Consider the following 18,014-nt stretch of genomic DNA (forward strand, 5'->3'; position numbering starts at 1 on the left):
CACAAACCCTTGATCCAGCAACCCCAGTGCTAGGAATTACCTTACAGATGGTCTCACAAAAGCTCGTCAAGATACATATACAAAGATGGTCACTGCAGCAATGTTCAAATAACAAAAATGTGGACCAACCAGACATCCATCAAAAGGGAAGTTAAAATAAACAGGACTTAGTAATGAGATGGAATACTGTGGGTGTCCTTAAAAAGAATGCGGTAGATGTTTTTTTGTGCTCTATGAAAAGGCTCTATTATTTAACAACAACAAAAAAAATCAAAGTTTGTGTATAGGATTCCCTATGAGTAGTTACAAAGAAAAAATATACAGATACATGAGGATATATTTTTTTTTTTCCTGGAAAGAATGGTAACTGGCTACATCAAGGGTGGGCAGGGAGGCCTTTTAGTTTCCTTTTGTGTTTTCCTACCATTTGAATTTTCTAACCTTGTACATAAATTGCTTTTCTTCCTTCCTCTCTCTCTTTCTTTTTCTTAAACAAGCAGACTGTAACTTACTCCTTTTTTACTTTTGTATTTTTCTGTTTTAAAACAACAACACATAAATGCTTTGATACAAAGATAAAGAAAAAATATCTTCCTCACTCCAATGATCAAAATAGGGGGTAAAAAAAGATGTCAGGTTACCAATTACACCCAACTAAAACTCATTTACATTGTTGTGTTACTTCCACCAGCTGATTTTGAATTTGATGTTTATTATATTAAGATTGGCAATTCTTTCCTATTAATGTTATTTTGTCAGCAAATAGGGTGGGAGGAAAGTGAAGGGGGCGGTCAGCTGGCTCTTGAGCCATCCCACCTCGACAGTCTCCTTTGCTCTACCCTTGCCAGGGGCTCTGGGACACAGGATGGAAGAGCCTTCTGGGCACTGGGGTGAGCAAATATATAAGATACATATCTGCAAATGGAATTTCTACTTCAAGGGTTAAGTACTGTTTTACATTTCCCAAGTGTTGCCAAATTGCCTTCCTAACTGCAGTGTAGGAGTGTGTTCTCCATCCCCTAACCGATACTAGGTATAATCTTAAAACATTTTTGCCCAAATCTCCTAATGTAAAAAATGGTACCCTGACATTTTGATTTGTATCTTTAATTAGAAGTGAAATTGAGCATCTTTTCTTAAAGCTTATTGTGTTTGCTTTTCTATGAACTGCTTGCCTTTGCCCTTTTTCTATTTGACATACTGATTTATGAGAGCTGTTGTGTTAAGGAAATTAATCTTTTGACATACTTTTGACATACTTGTCACAGATACTCTTCTTCAGTTATTTTCCTTTATTAACGGTACTTTTTTTCTATACAGAAATGTAAATTTTTGCTGTAAAAATTATCAATGTTATATTTATGACTTTTGGGTCTTGTGTCATTCATAGGTTTTTAGCTAGAAAAGGGAAACAATCAGATTTGCACATAAAAAAAGAAAATTGCTGTGTGGAAAATAAATTGAAAGGGGGCATAATGGAATACGAGAGGAAGCCAGGAGATCAATTAACAGGCTGTTTCAATAGTGAGGTGATGGTGGGCTGGGGAAGGTGAGGGGTGGGAAGGATGTGTAGTAAAGAGAACTGAATTGATGTGTGGTTGGATATGTGCTCTGGGAGAAATTCAATTGCATTCCTGTCCTTGGATTCCAGAAGAAACCTGTGGAATCCTCATAAATTATTTTTGCTGAAGCTAGCTGGAATTGGTCTCCAGAGAACCTTAACAAACATATCCATCAAAACTGCAGGGAAAAAAAATCATTGCTACTCTTGACTAAAGAGTTTTAACAAATTTTCCAGCAATTTGGAGGAAGATCATCCAGAAGGCACAGAATTCAAACTTAAACCTACAATCCAATACAGCTCGAGAGAGAACATTTTTGAGTGATGTCAGAAACAGTAGCTAAGGCTCTTCCCCTGGCTTCTCCACGAGAAGGCCACATTAGGCCATGTTCTTCTGAATACCTGGAGCTGCTGACAGGCAGTGAGGGTTTTGGGGGTCACACAACGCTGACTATTACTCACATAGACGCTTCTCCTTTTGCAACGGGTCCAGTATCAAATCATCTCTTTTTCCCAAAGAGCCACTCAGTAGGTATCGAGGATTATTATTCTTCCAAACGTGCTGGTGCGTAGCAGAGTTTGGTAAACTGCCTCTCTGAGCTAAGAATAGGCAGGTTAGTGAAAAGTGCTAGAAGGCTAGCTAGTTCATCACCTCTAACATTTATTTAGGTCAACACAAAAACCACTGCCAGCAAACTGCCACTACTATTCACCATCCATCACCACAGACCTTACAATGAATACAACCCATCTTCCAAAGAGCTTTCACATTCCAATTTACGTGAGTTAAGCATCATTTTCTCCACTGCATGGTGAAGAGAAAACTTGAGAAGAAGTACATAAAGTGGAAAGAGAAAGGGCTTGGGAGGCAGAAAGACTTGTCAGCTACAGGACCAAGTGAAGGCAAGTTCTCTGAGTGGAAGTGGAGCACTCAGAGTGGGAGCTGCTTTGTCCTGAGGAGGCTCCGCTGAATCTGGTAAACAGGAAATTGAGTTCTCAATAAATTAGTCATCACTTACAAAATCAACTAGCTAATAGGAAAGTTTAACAAGGTTGACAAAAACAAAATCAATATAAAACCTGAATTTTATTTCTAAATACCAGGAACAGTTAGAAAATCAAAATTTAAAAAGATGCCATCTATACTAGCATAAAAATATACAGTTATATGAAAAAAATTCTAAATCTTTACTGGGATATTAAAGAAAACCTAAGTAAATAGAGAATTAGACTATATGAATAGATTGGAGAATCTGGTATTAGAAAATTCTCACTTCTTGTCAAGTTTGATCTATAGATTCAATGCAATCCCAATAATGTTTTTAAACATCACAAGCCAATTCTAAAATTATATAAAAAGGCAAGAATAGCCAAGACACTTCTGAAGAACAATAAGGGAGGACATGTCTTTCCGGATATCAGGACTATTTTAATGCCATGTGGTGTCATTAAGAAAAGGTGGTATTATTGAAAGAAAAACAAACAGACTCTTGTATGTATACATGGAAACTCAAGAGAGGTGACATAGCCTATCAGTGAGAAAAGGAAGCACTTTTCACTAAAGGTGCTTAAAAAATTTGTCACTAGTTTACCTAAGCACAACTCTCTCAGTTGATCAATTTATTTTATGAATCCAGGAAAGGCGATGCTAGATAAGGATGAGCTATTACCTTTAAAATAGCCATAGTACTGGAGGTGATGGTACATAAAGTCTTCGTAAGGATCAGGAAGAATCTGAAATGAAAGGCATCTCAGTCAGGAAAGTGCTTTCATAATAATAATTAATTATAAGAGTCTGTTACAAGAATAATACTGACTCTTAGCAAAAAGTACACAAGCATTGCTGCAGAGGACAGTATACCAACAACTTCAGCAAACAAACCATAAGATGACAAACACTTATGCAAATTATTCTATCTTTGGGATCAAGATCTCCAGCCAAGAAAGGTGCCAGCATTATATACCTTCTGATCTAGTGTTGGATTTCCGTGGAGTTCCTGGAGAGGGGTGTGTACTGACCTTCTTCTGCTTTAGCTCGGTTTCCAATGCTGGGAACATGTTACTTCTGCATGGTATGCTGAAGACCAGTCAGTGACACGGGCAGCCAGGCACAACCGCTACCGTTTCCAAAAGGGCAGCTGATTACACAGGAGAGGCTAAAAAACCAGAGCAGGACAACTGAAAAAAGTGTCAGAATTTACCCGCACCCCCTCCATCCTCCACAGCTCCCACGCTACTTTAGGAAAACCTGCAGCTGCGCTCCCTCTTCTCTGTCTACTCACCCTCTCAGACAAACAAGGACCCGACTGGTGGTGCCCACTACGAGGCCGGGATGCGCACCTGAAGAGTTGGGGAGGGCGGCGTGTCTTCCAGCATCCTTCTCTCGAGGTGCCTGGACCTCTGCTGGTCCCATGCTTCCTTCTCCCAGATAAGGGAGAGGCCCCCCACCAGGACGCCGCAGGAAAGTAAGAGAAAAGGGGATGAAGGATCCAGAAGAGTCGTCTCGCGGTAGATGGGAACGAAAGGTCAAGGGCCTGGAGAGTGGGCTCTGAACATGGAATTCGGGGTTTCAGGACTTCCTGGTCCAGAAGGTGGCTAAGCGCAGGTTCTCGAAGAGTCGCGGAGGGGGTGTGGAGATTTCCTACGAAGATAGAGGCCCGGCTCGTCCGGAGCAGCAGGGGTGGGCGCGGCGCCTGCCGCGGCAGAGGAGCTTGAGCGAGGCGCAGGGCACGGCCCGCGGGTAAAGGACCCGCCGCGCACCAGGCAGAGGAAGCGCTCAAGGAGCTCACCAGCCACAGCTTCCCGCGAGGGCCTCGGTAGCCTAGCAACCGCGAGGCGGAAGCTGGGGGGGCGGGGCTAGTGGGCACTTCCGAGGAGCGAGGCCCCGTTTCCAAGGAAGGGGTGGAGAACCCGGGAAAAGCAGACGACTGACGTTGAGACACCAATGATAGCACTGGCAACCCCACATCCGACTTATTTGCTGTTCCTCAGCTTTAGGAAACTGTTACTTATTGCTCAAAGGGATCCACTTCCCCTCTCTTTTCACCTTATATTCTCTCCATCCCGTAGCTAGAATTGAAAAAATGCCTACCTTGAAAAAAACAACACAAAGTTAGTAAATTAAACCCACATATTTTGTCTATTAAAGTTGTCAGATTTTTTAAAAAGCTAAATTTTGGCAAGATAGTGACAAATGCACTTGTTTTCTGTGGCAATTCCTAGAAGTCTGAAAAACTGTTAGGCAGTTAAAGCAAAGGCTTTAATGAATGGCTAGTTGATAGCCTTTAATTTCAGAAATTTGCTGTGCAAATTACAAGAAAAGCAATTGATACACAAAATGGTAACCCCAAATGGTTGCTAAATGGTAAACAGAATCCAACACATTAGCATACATGACACTAATTAGACAATTATATGCATATATGTATGTACACACACACATATATATATACTGGAATAAAATTCTATTGTCTTTGGTTAACTTTATGACTATAACCATAGTATACACTACCTTTGTAGTCAGAGGAAAAAATATAAAGCACCTTTATTGTTTTCAAAATATTAACCACATTACACCATTTCGATGATTTAAGCAAGCCAGACATTAGCGATTACAGAGTATAAGCTCCAAAATTTGTCATACCATGTCTTCTGGTACTAGAGGCTTGCTTTTCTAACCCTGTTTCCCTGTCCCCCAACTGGCTCAAGATCCTGCCGTTCGTTTTCCTGAGGGCTGTTCTTCAATGTTTGCACATATCTTATACCTTACTTGATCAGAAAAAACAACTGACTTAAAGTAAGTCTTGGCTACATAGTCATGGAGTAACAGGCAAAACAGGAGCAAAAGGATAACCGATCAGAAGTATAAAAAAAGCTTTATTAGTGCATATATACAAATTTACAAGATCAGAAACTGGAGAAATACAAACAGCTTTAAAACACAATTTGCGTTTTCTTCAGTTTAAAGTGACTTTCACCTGATTGTGATACAATAGAAAGTACAGAACAGTAAACTGCTTTTTAAATACTGGAATTTTATGGAGAATACATTCACACATAAAAGGGAGGTGAACTTTGGGCCAAGGTGTGACAATGGAGACACATCAATACATACAGTGGCTCTTGTTATATCTACTGCCACACATGTGAGGGGGAAATTCTCAAAAATCAAAGACATGAACACCTGCTTGCTGCTGCCACCTATTGAAATTTAAATATGCCACCTAGTATGTGAAATGACTGAGCTATCAGTTCTAGAATTTGTGAGAAAGAATACGCTAACGAGTGTGGCCATCTGTTAGCACAAGGTGTACCTCGGCACTTCAGGGGTGGCAGACTAGAGGACGAGGTCGGAAGGAGATTCCTATAATCCCAGTGAAGCAAGGTGGAACACAGAGCTGCCTTCGTAATTGCACTTGTTCTGAAGAAGTTAATGAGAGAGAGCGTGCCACATTAGGAACTACAACGAGCCTCTATTAGGCAGGAAAATCCTTCATTTTTTGTTAGTGAGTCCTCTAGAGAGGAATCATACTCATGAGCCACATGTCCCAGATGGATGAGGTTAATGTACCTAACATGCTTTTTCCCAGTGTGAGAGTAAAGGCAGCAGGTCAAAGCATTCAGTCACCTCACCTTTCAGCAAAACAGAAAAATCACATTTCACAAGTGTGGGAATTTTGTACGTGTACGCTCTTGCCCAGGAAATTCATATGCTCTCCCTCATAACATTTCTAGTTTATTGACAACAGTAAAACTGGTTAAGACGCTGAACTGAACATAAAAAAAAACAATAATAAAAATAAAAATTAAAAAATTAAAAAAAACTATGTGTTTGGAGCCATTTTCCTTCTCTTCAGTCTGGCTCGCCAATCTTCAGGAAGGGCTTCAAAATTAGCATTTCTCTCTGCCATGCCACTGTGAAAACAACATAGAGATTACTTCACGGAAAGAAAACACTGTTCACTTCCTGGCAAATAAAAACCTCTAACTAAAATAAAAATTTGATCTATCATATATATATTCATGAAAATGCTTCAAATTTCGCAGCTAAGTACCAACATATTCTTCATCAAATTTCTTAATTCTTAATACTCTTCTCTATAATTTACATTAAATGTATATTTATTTTTGTATCTCCCCAGTAACCATTAAAGCCACACTGAAAGAATATAACACATTCTTGTAAAGGTATTCCTTGGCCTCTAGGAGTTATGATTCTTTGGATTGCTCTCTCATGGCTTATTCAATCACCGAAAAAAAATCGATTAAAAATCAGATTCTATCTTGAAATTATCAGAATGGGTGCATTAGGTTATTTTAGATTATTAAAGGATCTAAGATAAATTACAGGATCTTTGTGACTTCCCCTCATCTTGAAATAGTTTGCTATTTCATCACTGTAGGAATTAGTATTATTCAATTCCCAACAACACTAAAAAAAGACTACTAAGAAAACTGAAGAATAATGGAATTATCTACAAGGATGATACAAAAATGAAATAAATTAATCACTTAATACCATCCCTCAGTTTTCTCATTGTATTGCCCCAAAAAAGTGCATCACCTTTCAAGGAAGTAAAAAAGTCTGGGGACATCATCTTCATAGTCTTCCCCCCATCATACCCCCAAGAAATATTAAGACAATTCAGAAGATGAATGCAAAGAGACAGTAGCACTAAAGATTCAAATTATGATGGTAAAATTGACTAGACAAGTAAAATCTCAGACTGTAAGTGTTAAGAGGACCATAGTCTAGATGAATTGTCTCAAATTCAAGACTGATGAGTGAATAATATATTTCTAAGGTCAAAAAGGAAATATAGTATTCTCATTCAGAAGAACAACTTTCTTCATCCAGTAGTTTCTAACAGGAACCGGGACCATCTCATTTTTCCTTAGAAGTTTATGGATCTAAAAATGAAATGTTTTTAATTATGAAGCAAAGATGGCTATCCTCTCCCAAATGTTTTCATAAGTACTGTATCTATACATGTTAAAGTGCAAAAACCAGAAGTAATGATAAGCTAGAACCTATCAGGGATGAATTTGAAATCTGGCGTAACTATTTACAAGGTGAGTATGTTCCAGGTTGTGACAACTGAGCAATTAGTTGCATTCAAAAATGTTGCTCATTTCAGTATGTGTAACTTCAAAAACCAGGAAAATAAAGAAAAATTTGAGTTAGCTACGTCTAAATTTTTATTAAAATTTCTAAGTTTTCTCCTCTTTGTTACACCTGTAAATGATTTGCAAAATTAAAAAATACATACACACACATGAAAGGGTCTCTTGGATCTATATGGTAAATGGGGATGACTATTTTTCCTTGTATACTCAGGCTTAAGATAGTCCTATATCCAAGATGAACGATCAGTGGGAAGTATTACAATTCTGATATTTCTGATTCTGAAAAAGACTAGACCAAACAACAAGTTTATAGCTCAGAGAATTATATTCAATATGTTGTAGTAACTTATGGTTAAAAAGAATATGAAAACGAATATATGTATGTTCCTATGACTATTGTGCTGTACACCAGAAACTGACACAACATTGTAAACTGACTCTACTTCAATAAAACATCTTTCATCTCAGAAAAAAAAGGCTAGACCATAATTTTTATAGGGAACTAAACATTTCTATGAATTAAAAGCTGCTTTAGTAAGTTTGTAAAGAAATCAAATTAATGGCTGTGATTTAAAAATATGATGGCTCTAAAAGCACAGCCACCAGCACCACAAGCTGCCTGTCTGTGGTCTCTTCTTTTACCTGACCAGCTGTTGCTGTTTCCACTCTTCAATTCGCTTTTGTGCGGTTGATTCCCGGTCCTCTTCACTGGAACTAGAGTTCTCCTCTTCATCTAACTCACGCTGGATACTCTGCCACTTCTTTACCAGAGATGGCATTTTGGTTTTACTCTTCTTTGCCTATAACAAAGGTTAAAGGTCAGAAGGAACAGAATACTTTGATAAGGCAATGAATCCTCCACATGAGATCAGTATTTTCTCAGTTTTAAGGAAGAAATGAACTTTAAAATCAAAGGAATAGCAACACTAAAAGTAAATAACCATTCTAACTTAAAGCCTGATTAAAAAATCTAAAAGTGTAATGTGATATTTTATGAAATCAGGTCAGAAAATTTTCCTTTAGCCTTTTTCTATGGAATTTAAAACTGCTGCCTTTATCTCCTCAGAATTACAGTGTACTGTTTTACAATTTTAAATAGATGCGGTGTTCATATCAAGTGAAGAACAGCACTGAGAAACAAATGATCAGCTTTTCTGGAAAGAGCAAAGTCAAAAGCAACTATTAAATATGAAAAAGCAAAGAGGTATATCAAAACACCAATAAAATCAAGTTCTAAGATGAGATATAAAATTTTATTTTTCTTCTGTTGGCTTACTTTCATTTTCTAAATTGTCTACCATAAACACATAACCTCATAGCAAAAAAAAAAAAAAAAAAGATTTACTATACATCCAACACGGCCTGCTCTATCACCACCTTCAGACTTCTAATCAATGACACTCTAACAAAGATGCTTTCCCTGACCACCCTATATGTACCATCACCCAAAGGCCACTTTATATCCTCTTACACTGTTTTCATTTTAATTTTAAACATCAAATAAATATTTGCTTCTCTGTTTCTGCAATCTAGTGCCCCCTACTCTCTACACGCACACCAGAAGAAAAGCTCTACAAAAGCAGAGATTTGTCTGATTAGCTACTAACTACAAAGCTCCTACAGAGAATGCCTGACAAATAGTGTGTATTCAGAATATACCTGCTGATATTTGTGATTATTCTTTGACAAAAGCCATTTTTATCCCCGTGATTTTGAAGACCTGGTCAAGTTACACTACAAACGTGACAAGGAGGCACTCAAGTGGCAGGTGTGATTGAGTGCTGTGCTTCTGTGAGGACTGGGTATGAGGGACCAAGCTGTTTTTCCCAACTGCACTTGAGAGAAGCACATTTCTTGATTAAGTCTCCGAAGAGTTGAGAAATAAGCTTAATATTTTTAGTCTTTTAAAACTACTTGGCTCTCTGCTCAATACTCTATTCTGTCATTGACATTTTTTAACTTTTTGCATAAATGAATGTCCATCTATCATGCTTAGCCCTTCCCACATTCCATTCTGTCATTTTATGTGTGGCACAACCTGACCCACTGCCCACACACCCTTCCAACAAGCTCCAACACAACCCACCTTGGGTTAGCAAAGAACCAACTTAATAAAAAGTAACAAATTAATAATGGTCAAGTGTGCATAGACAGCTCTACTGGGGGTATAACCTCTCACCAAACTTCAGCAAATATGATTGAAAACACAGATCTAGGGACAATCATTGTGGTTTCATTTTGACTTTCATAGGGTTTTATAAATTTTTAGAATATTTGATCCCTATTTGTCATGGGAAAGTAAGTTATGTTCTAGAAGTTACGTATTGCCTATCACATTAAAAACCATGGATCCAGAGTTGCACTGGCTGTTTGAACGTATTTTTAATAGGGGAACACGGCAGTCAGAAGAATAAAGATTAAATGGCTAGAATTCCTTTTTTCTAGTTTATTTTGTAGTAAACCACAGACAAAACCCTTCAGCAAAAATAGAAAAAAAAATACTGAAAATATATATTGGTCTCAAATACTCTTGAATCTCAGAGGTATAATATATATATTTTATATTCTTTAAAAATGGCCTCTAACAAAGAGATGGATCATTATTTTCAGATACTAGGTTATGTAAAAATGATATATTAATGTAGAATTCTGGATTTTCAAAACTATTATTTATAAAACCACCAACTGGCTAAAAATTATTGGTGAAAAAATGGAGGAGGAAGTAATCACCTCTCTTGGAAGGTTGGAGGAAGAGTGTGTCAAGGAAGGCTTCATAAGAGAAATGATTCCTGAGTGCTGATCAAACATTTAATCATGTAAAGAATGAACAGTATGGGACTGGTAGACAAAGTAAAGACATGGATGTGATAAACAGTATGTTGGCTCAGGAGAACTCTATGTGGTACAGTAAGTAGCTAGACAACAATCTAGTCACAACACTATCCTACTTGTTGATTTTTATAACACTTTCAGATAGTTTCTGGAACCATGGTACCAACTTGGACAAGTAGCTCAACCCAGAAATATTTTATTTTTTGTGAACGCAAAACTCTTCAAGAAGGTTCCTAGAACCATTATAAGGCAAATAAATTTGTCCCACTGACCCCTAAGGCAAAGATTACAGTTGAGGCAGACAACAAAGGAATAGCACTGGGAATGAAAAAGCTGATGAGCAGGTTCCTTTAGGTAATTTAGACCATTCAAAGTGTCCATGAAGACGATGTCAGAAAGATGGCAGATTATGAAGCTCCAAACCCTTGTTCCCCTATGGAAAACATTATGTAAACAAATGCAGATTGACTAAAATAGCTTTGTGGCAACTCTGGAAACCAAAGATCAGCAGCAACCAAAAGAATATCCAATCAAGAAAAACACACACTAAGAACAGTACGAAATTTTGTGGCATGTCTGCTTGCCCTTGTACCACACTCTCTGCAGTGTGGGTGGAATGAAGGGGCCCAATTCTCAGTTCCCTCTCTCCAGAAGGAAGGAAATGAGTGTACTGTCTGTAATGTTCTAGCCTGTCTGTGGTTGCCCGAGGGACTGGTTTCTGAATTGTCTGACCTGGAGGTCAGGCAGGAATGGTGGCATATTTTGGATCTCAGGTTAGAAGCCATGAAAGGCAGCGACAGGTACTGTGGCATGTGAAAACCACAGGTGGACAGAAGTCATGTGGATGGCAGGGGGCAGAAGATTACAGGCAGAGGAATACAATGGAAGATATGAAGTTCATAAAGGAAGCATGTATGAAACTTAGGAAAACTGAAAAGTAAATGTTTAAGGGGAATGGGGCAGTCGGGTAAGAGGAAAACTGAAAAGTAAATGTTTAAGGGGAATGGGGCAGTCGGGTAAGGGGAAGCACAAGTCCAGGGAACACATATGCCCAGGAAAGACCCAAGAAAGATCTTGCACTTTCATGTTGGGCTCATTAATAAAGGTTTCCCCCCTATAGGGAGTCAGTGTGCAAAGACTGGGAGAATTAGGGGGTGGGGGTACAGCTCGGTTGGTGGAGCTCATGCTTGACATGCATGAGGCACTTGGTTCAAAGAAAGAAAAAAGATTACTGAGAGAATTATTTTGTCTAATGTCCAATTTTCAAAAAAAGATCACAAAACACACCTATTCAAGGGAATAAAATAAATCCCTAGAAACCAGTCATAAACACATGCTTCATATTTACTACACAAAGATTTTAAAACAGTGGTCTTAAATGTGCTCACAGAACTAAAAGAAAAAAAGAATAAAAAAAAAGCAGGAAAATGACATATGAACAAAGTGAGAATACCAACAAAGAGACAGGTATCATTATTAAAGAGAACCAAAGAAAAATTGTGGAGCTAAAAAATACATCAATGGAATTGAAAAATTCATTAATTTGACAGCAAACTCCAATAAGCATAAGAAAAAAATCAGCAAAAATGATGATCAATCATACAAATTTATCGAGTCTGAAGAGCAAAAAGGAAAACAATGAAGCAAATTGTACAGAGTCTAAATAACTTATAGGACACCATCAAGTAGACCCATGTATGTATTATGGCATTCCCAGGAGGCAAGAAAGATAAGGGCAGAGAGCTTATCTGAAGAAATAATGGCCAAACATTTCCCAAATGTGAAGACTATGATTATTCATATTCAAGAGGTGTTAACAAACTCCAAGCAGGATAAACCCAAGACCATACTGCAACACATTATCAGTCAAAAGCAAAAAAGAATATTGAAAGCAGGAAAAAAAAAAAGTGACTTGTTTTATATGAGGGATCCTTAGTAAGATGACATAAGAGAATTTCTGGAAGAAATCTTGCAGGCCAGAAAGCAATGAGAAAATTGTATTTAAAGAGATCAAAGAAAAAAACTGTCCACCAGAGAATTCTATACCAGGCAAAATTGTCCTTCATAAATGAGAGAGAAAAATTCAGACATTTCTAGATAAACAAAAGCTGAGAAAATTCATTAACCCTAGACTTGCCCTACGAGAAATGCTAAAGGGACTCTTTCAAGTTGAAATGAAAAGATGGAAAAAGAATATGAAAACAAATATATATATATATATATTCATGTATGACTGAAGCATTGTGCTGTATCCCAGAAACTGACACAACACTGTAAACTGACTACACTTCATTAAAAAAAAAAAAATACAAAAAAAGAAGAAAAAAGAAAGCACACAGTAACTTGTCACAAAAATTTAACATTCTCTGGTAAAGGTAAATACAAGGACAAACATAAAAGTCAGTATTATTCTGATTTTGGCTCATAATTCTCCTTTTTATTTTACAGACTTTAAAAAACAAAGGCATAAAAAATAATTACAAATCCAAGTTAATGGGTAATGGGTACACAACATATAAAGACGTAATCTGGAACATCAATAACATAATAGCTGTTGGGGCAGGGGTGCATCTACATGGGAGTCGAGTTTTTCTCTGCAATTGGCTGTGTCAGTTTAAAATAAATATTATACGTAATTTCCACCATAACCACAAAGTAAACAAATACAGAATATACATAAAAGGAAATGAAAAAGAAACTAAAATGTGTCACTGAAAAAAATTAACTAAACCCAAAGGAAGGCACTAAGGGAGGAAATGAGGGACCAAAAAAAGCTATTAGGACATACAGAAAATGAAAAGGAATAGTAAATTCTTCCCTATCAGTAATTACTACAGTGTACTAATAATTTACTAAATGTAAATGGATTAAACTATATAATCACAAAACATACTGGCAGAATGGATTTAAAAAACAGAATCCAATTCATCATGTCTGTAAGAAATTCATTTTATATCTAAGGACATACATAAGTGAAAGTGAAAGGACTGAAAAACACATTCCATGAACATAGTAACCAAGAGAAAGGAGTAAATGGATTAATATAAAAAAAAATAGACTTAAAGTTAAAAACTGTTTTAAGAGAGATAAAGGATATTATATAATTATAAAAGTAGCTTAACACTTAACAGTAGCATGCAAAAGAATAAAATAATTGAGAATAATTTCAGTGAAAGATGTGAAAGAGCTGTACATGGAAAACTATAAAACACTGCTGAAAGAATGACAGACTTATAAGGAAAAGAATCCTGTGCTCACAGATTGAAAGATTCAGTACTGTTAAGTGGGTAATATGACCCAAGCAATCTACAGATTAAATGCAATCCCTATCAAATTTCCAAGGCCTTTTATGTTGGTACAGAAAAGCTGACCTTTAAATTCGTATGAAATTACAAGGGGGCCTAAATAGCCAATACTGAAAAAGAAGCACTAAGTCAGAGAACTCACACTTCTCAAATTCAAAAACATACTACAAAATTATAGCAATCAAAAAAGTGAGGGGGGAAGGTACAGCTCAGTGGTAGAGTGCATGCTTAGCATGCATGAGGTCATGGGTTTGATCCCCAGTACCTCCACTAAATAAAAAGTAATAATGAAAAAAAAATTTGTTAATAAAGTGTACTGCTCCCATACAGACCAATGGAATAAACCCATATGTCTACTGTGAACTAATTTTAGTTAAGGTCTCCCATTCAATGGGGGAAAGAATGGTCTCTTCAACAAACGGTGCTGGGACAACAGGATATCCACACTTAGAATAAAACTGGATCTTTACCTGACACCCTACAAAATTAATAATGGACCAAGAACTTAAATGTGAGTGCTAAAACTATAAAGTTCTTAGAAGAGAACATAGGAGTAAGTTTTCATGATCTAGGATCTAGCAATGAATTGTTAGAGATGACATTAAAAGCACAGCAAAAATGAAACAAATAAACAACCCCCCCCAAAAAAACCCCAGTAAGTTTATAACAAAACCAAAAATTTTTGTGTATCAAAGCACACTATCAGTGTGAAAAAGTAACTCACAGGATGGGAGAAAATATTTGCAAATCATGAATCTTATAAGGGACTTGTACCTGTAATATATATGGAACTCTTACAAGTCTTACAACAAAAAGACAAAAAAACCAATTAAAAAATAGACAAAAGACTTGAGTAGACATTTCTCCAAAGAGAAACAAAATGGCCAAAAGGCAAATGAAAAGATGCTCAACATAATTACTCACCAGAGATACAAAAATTCCCGCAATGAGATACCACTTCATACCCACCAGGATGGGTTTAATAAGTTTTTTAGAAAATGGAAAGTAATAAAACCAGGAGACTGGGGTAATAAGGACTGACTACTTAATGGGTATGGGTTCTCTTTTGGACCTATGAAAATGTTATGTAATAGAGATAAGAGGTGGTGAATGCGCCACATTATTTTTAATGGAAGTACCAGGGATTGAACCTAGGACCTCGAGCATGCTAAGCATGCATTCTACCACTGAGCTATACCCACCCCCTCTGAATTGCATACTTTAAATATCACAAAAAAACAAAAACTTTCAGTAAAAATTTAGAGAGACTGACTATACCTTTTCTTTCTTTCCTTTTTTTGTCTTCTCAGGTGGTGGCATTTTGGGAGCTGGCGGTGGTGGAGGAGGGGGAGGAGGTGGCGGAGGTGGCGGTGGTTCTATGATGGCAGTGGTAGGCACAGCACCTCGGGCCTGGACTGGCTGCAGTGTGGGAGCAGTCACTGCCATTGGGACAGAACATTCAGCATAGCTCATAATTGCAGGAGCTGATGCTAGTCCCAGGTAATTTGACTGCAGGTTCATTCCTCTGGCCTGATGACCCATTCCTGTTGCTGGATGGCTAACTGATACTGCTTGGTGTCCAACTCCTGCAGACTGGTGTCCAATCCCCGCCGCCTGGTGACCTAACATAAAAAACATTAAATGAAACTATAAAAAGGACACTGTGACAAAGCCAAGAAGAAGGGAAAGGGGATTGGGGGTTAGATCACCTAAAAAATGAGTCTAATATACTTTTTCCTCAAAAATATAGCCACATTTTCTGGTGGCAAAAAACTAATTTTTGAGTAGTATTTTAGCATTAAGGTAGTTGAACATCAAGATCACTGATGTTATGTAAATGTACAGAAAACAATCTGGAAATGCACATAAACAGATTTTCCAATAAAAAGCCCTTAACATTTCTTCAACTTATGACATTTAATGCTGGAAACAGAGATAATACATTGATGAAAATACACTTTCATCACGATGCTTACCCGCAGCTATGGCAGACTGGCTGTAGAGGACTGGAGAGCTACCAATGGTAGCTGATCTCTGAACTACTGCAGTACTAATTTCTGTAGCTTTTCTCTTTATCGCTTTAGTGGAAGAAGAACTAGAGATGGTAGAATCAGCTGAACTCTGAAACAGAGATTCAGGTCAGTGGCTAAAGGCCCTGGTTAAAAACATCCTCTTTTAAAATAAAACATAGTGTTGATCATGCCCCAAGTCCCCAAAACTCTTCAGAATGTCAAATGGCATTTCTCACCTGGCTAGTTACAACTGTGGTTTGTGCTGAAGGTTTCAATGGAGTATCCTCCTCTGTTCCTGGGGCAGGAGGCTCCTCACTTCCCTCATCCTCCATCTCTACCTCCTGGATCTCACCATCTTCTACAGGGGGAGGAGGAGGAGGAGGGGGAGGAGGGGATTCTGGAGGCGGAGGTGGAGGTGGTGGCATTTCCAAAGGTAACGGAGGCTGAAGCACAGGCACATTTGACTGAAGGAGGGTCCAGAATGGAGTAAGTGGCATGAGTGATGAAGAAGAAACTTGGCCAGAAAAGGACTCTTTACAAAGAGAACCTATGAAAACAAATAGGAGTTAGGGGAAAAGCAAGACTAAAACTCCATGAACACAAAAATGTTCAATTGATTGGTGAGACAAAATTTGTCCCACAGACATCTATTCTACAGTGATGTCATAAATATTAAACTCAGTTCAAAAATGGCTTCCGTAAAAAGATCAATTTATAGTATTTATACTTAGCACTCACCCCAACTGTGTTACACTAGTCTCTTTTTTTCGGTCCACATTTATGGATGAGTAAATGAAGCACATCACATCAACTCAATGAGAAATTCAGTCATCTGAACCTGAAGTTTTTATTTCAAAGATACACAACCAGAAAGTAACATTCTAGGGTTTTTATTTCAAAAGTGAAGAAGTGAATGATGTGTATTTGCAACACAGATTCCATGTATCTTATTTTTAGTGAGCTGCATAAGTGATTGGAGATGACCCAGAGAAGTACTCATTCAAATTTTACCCGTTCTAATTAATTTGAGTTACTAAGTTTTATAAATCCAGTTGCAAGGTGGTATTGTCAACCCTATCATTCCTTCACACCTTTGTGTGAATTATTCATTTGCTAAATCACAGCAACAAATCGGAGGGTAATTTTTTTATTTCTGTGATGAGAAAAAGGGAAATTTAGGAAAATGAATCTTCAAGGTAAAGGATAATTAATGATAAATGATAATACACAAAAGAATGTTTTCAGGATACAGAGGATTTGAAATTGCTGTAGAAGTTAAATTACAGCTGAGGAACTGCAGGGTTAGGTTTCTTCAAAATCTGTAAGAGCTATAGTTAATTACTGTCCATTCTCTGCTGGGAAAAGCTTTAAAGATTAGAGAAAACAGGAAGATATACTTACTTGTAGCCTTCCCCATCCCTCTTTATCGTCAATAGGGAAGTTTCACAATATATGGGACTATTATATATCCCAGGAATGTTGAAGGGGATTTTCTCCCTAAAATCATAGAATTTAGGAGTAGAAGAGACATGAGAAATCATCTAATTAACCCTCTTGTTTTAAAGGTAGTGAAACCCAGGAGGGAAATGACTTGCCCAAGATCATACAGCTCTTAGTGGCCATTTCTGACCCCTAGTCTAGTGCTAATTTAACAAGATGTCCTGGTGAAATATCAGGAGTCCAAGAGCTTTAGAAATCCCAAATAAATTTCACTTCTCATGGAGTAGAGATCCAGATGCAGTCACCTGTCAAACTTCATGGTCAAAACGGGTTAAAGAAGGACTATTATAAAAGGCTCTAGGTCAAGGATAAGGCCTTTTACCTTATTACTTTGCTTAAAATACATCAGACAGCACTCAACAATGTAAAACCAAAGCAACCATGAACCATCTGGCTTTTAGAACAGCTTTCCTTATGGAAAAGATAAATGATACATTATGTAAAAGACTTTATAGAACGTGATTCACATGGTTACTCTAATTATTTTGAGAAACTGCTTACTATTAAGGAAAAGGGCACTGAAAAAAATTCATCAGCAATCAAGATTGCATTCTTCCAACTGAAAGACTTCAAATACCTCATTAAACCTTTGTATTTGATCATACCTAATATGAATTTCTACACTAACTTTTACAGTCTGGGTATGGGCAGACAGTCTACATTACATAATAACAGTAC

General features: G+C 37.4%; 2 protein-coding genes across 3 annotated transcripts in view; both read right to left on the bottom strand.

Moving 5' to 3' along the window:
* Positions 1-4,377, bottom strand: part of AGBL2 (AGBL carboxypeptidase 2) — a 42,413-nt gene extending 38,036 nt beyond the window's left edge. For both annotated transcript variants that reach the window (XM_072969958.1, XM_072969957.1), the window contains exons 1-4: positions 3,902-4,377; positions 3,581-3,717; positions 3,232-3,295; positions 2,024-2,161 (exon numbers count right to left, since the gene is read on the bottom strand). In XM_072969958.1, the coding sequence (XP_072826059.1) occupies positions 2,024-2,161; positions 3,232-3,295; positions 3,581-3,619 (241 nt within the window). In that variant the 5' untranslated portion in view covers positions 3,620-3,717; positions 3,902-4,377. The remainder of the gene's footprint in view (positions 1-2,023; positions 2,162-3,231; positions 3,296-3,580; positions 3,718-3,901) is intronic.
* Positions 4,378-5,417: 1,040 nt separating this feature from the next.
* Positions 5,418-18,014, bottom strand: part of FNBP4 (formin binding protein 4) — a 29,967-nt gene continuing 17,370 nt past the window's right edge. Inside the window, exons 13-17 of the mRNA XM_015246194.3 lie at positions 16,073-16,383; positions 15,801-15,945; positions 15,103-15,446; positions 8,330-8,487; positions 5,418-6,475 (exon numbers count right to left, since the gene is read on the bottom strand). Of these exons, the coding sequence (XP_015101680.2) occupies positions 6,385-6,475; positions 8,330-8,487; positions 15,103-15,446; positions 15,801-15,945; positions 16,073-16,383 (1,049 nt within the window). The 3' untranslated portion in view covers positions 5,418-6,384. The remainder of the gene's footprint in view (positions 6,476-8,329; positions 8,488-15,102; positions 15,447-15,800; positions 15,946-16,072; positions 16,384-18,014) is intronic.

The sequence above is a fragment of the Vicugna pacos genome, chromosome 10 (genome assembly GCF_048564905.1).
Source record: "Vicugna pacos chromosome 10, VicPac4, whole genome shotgun sequence".
Lineage (NCBI taxonomy): Eukaryota > Metazoa > Chordata > Mammalia > Artiodactyla > Camelidae > Vicugna > Vicugna pacos.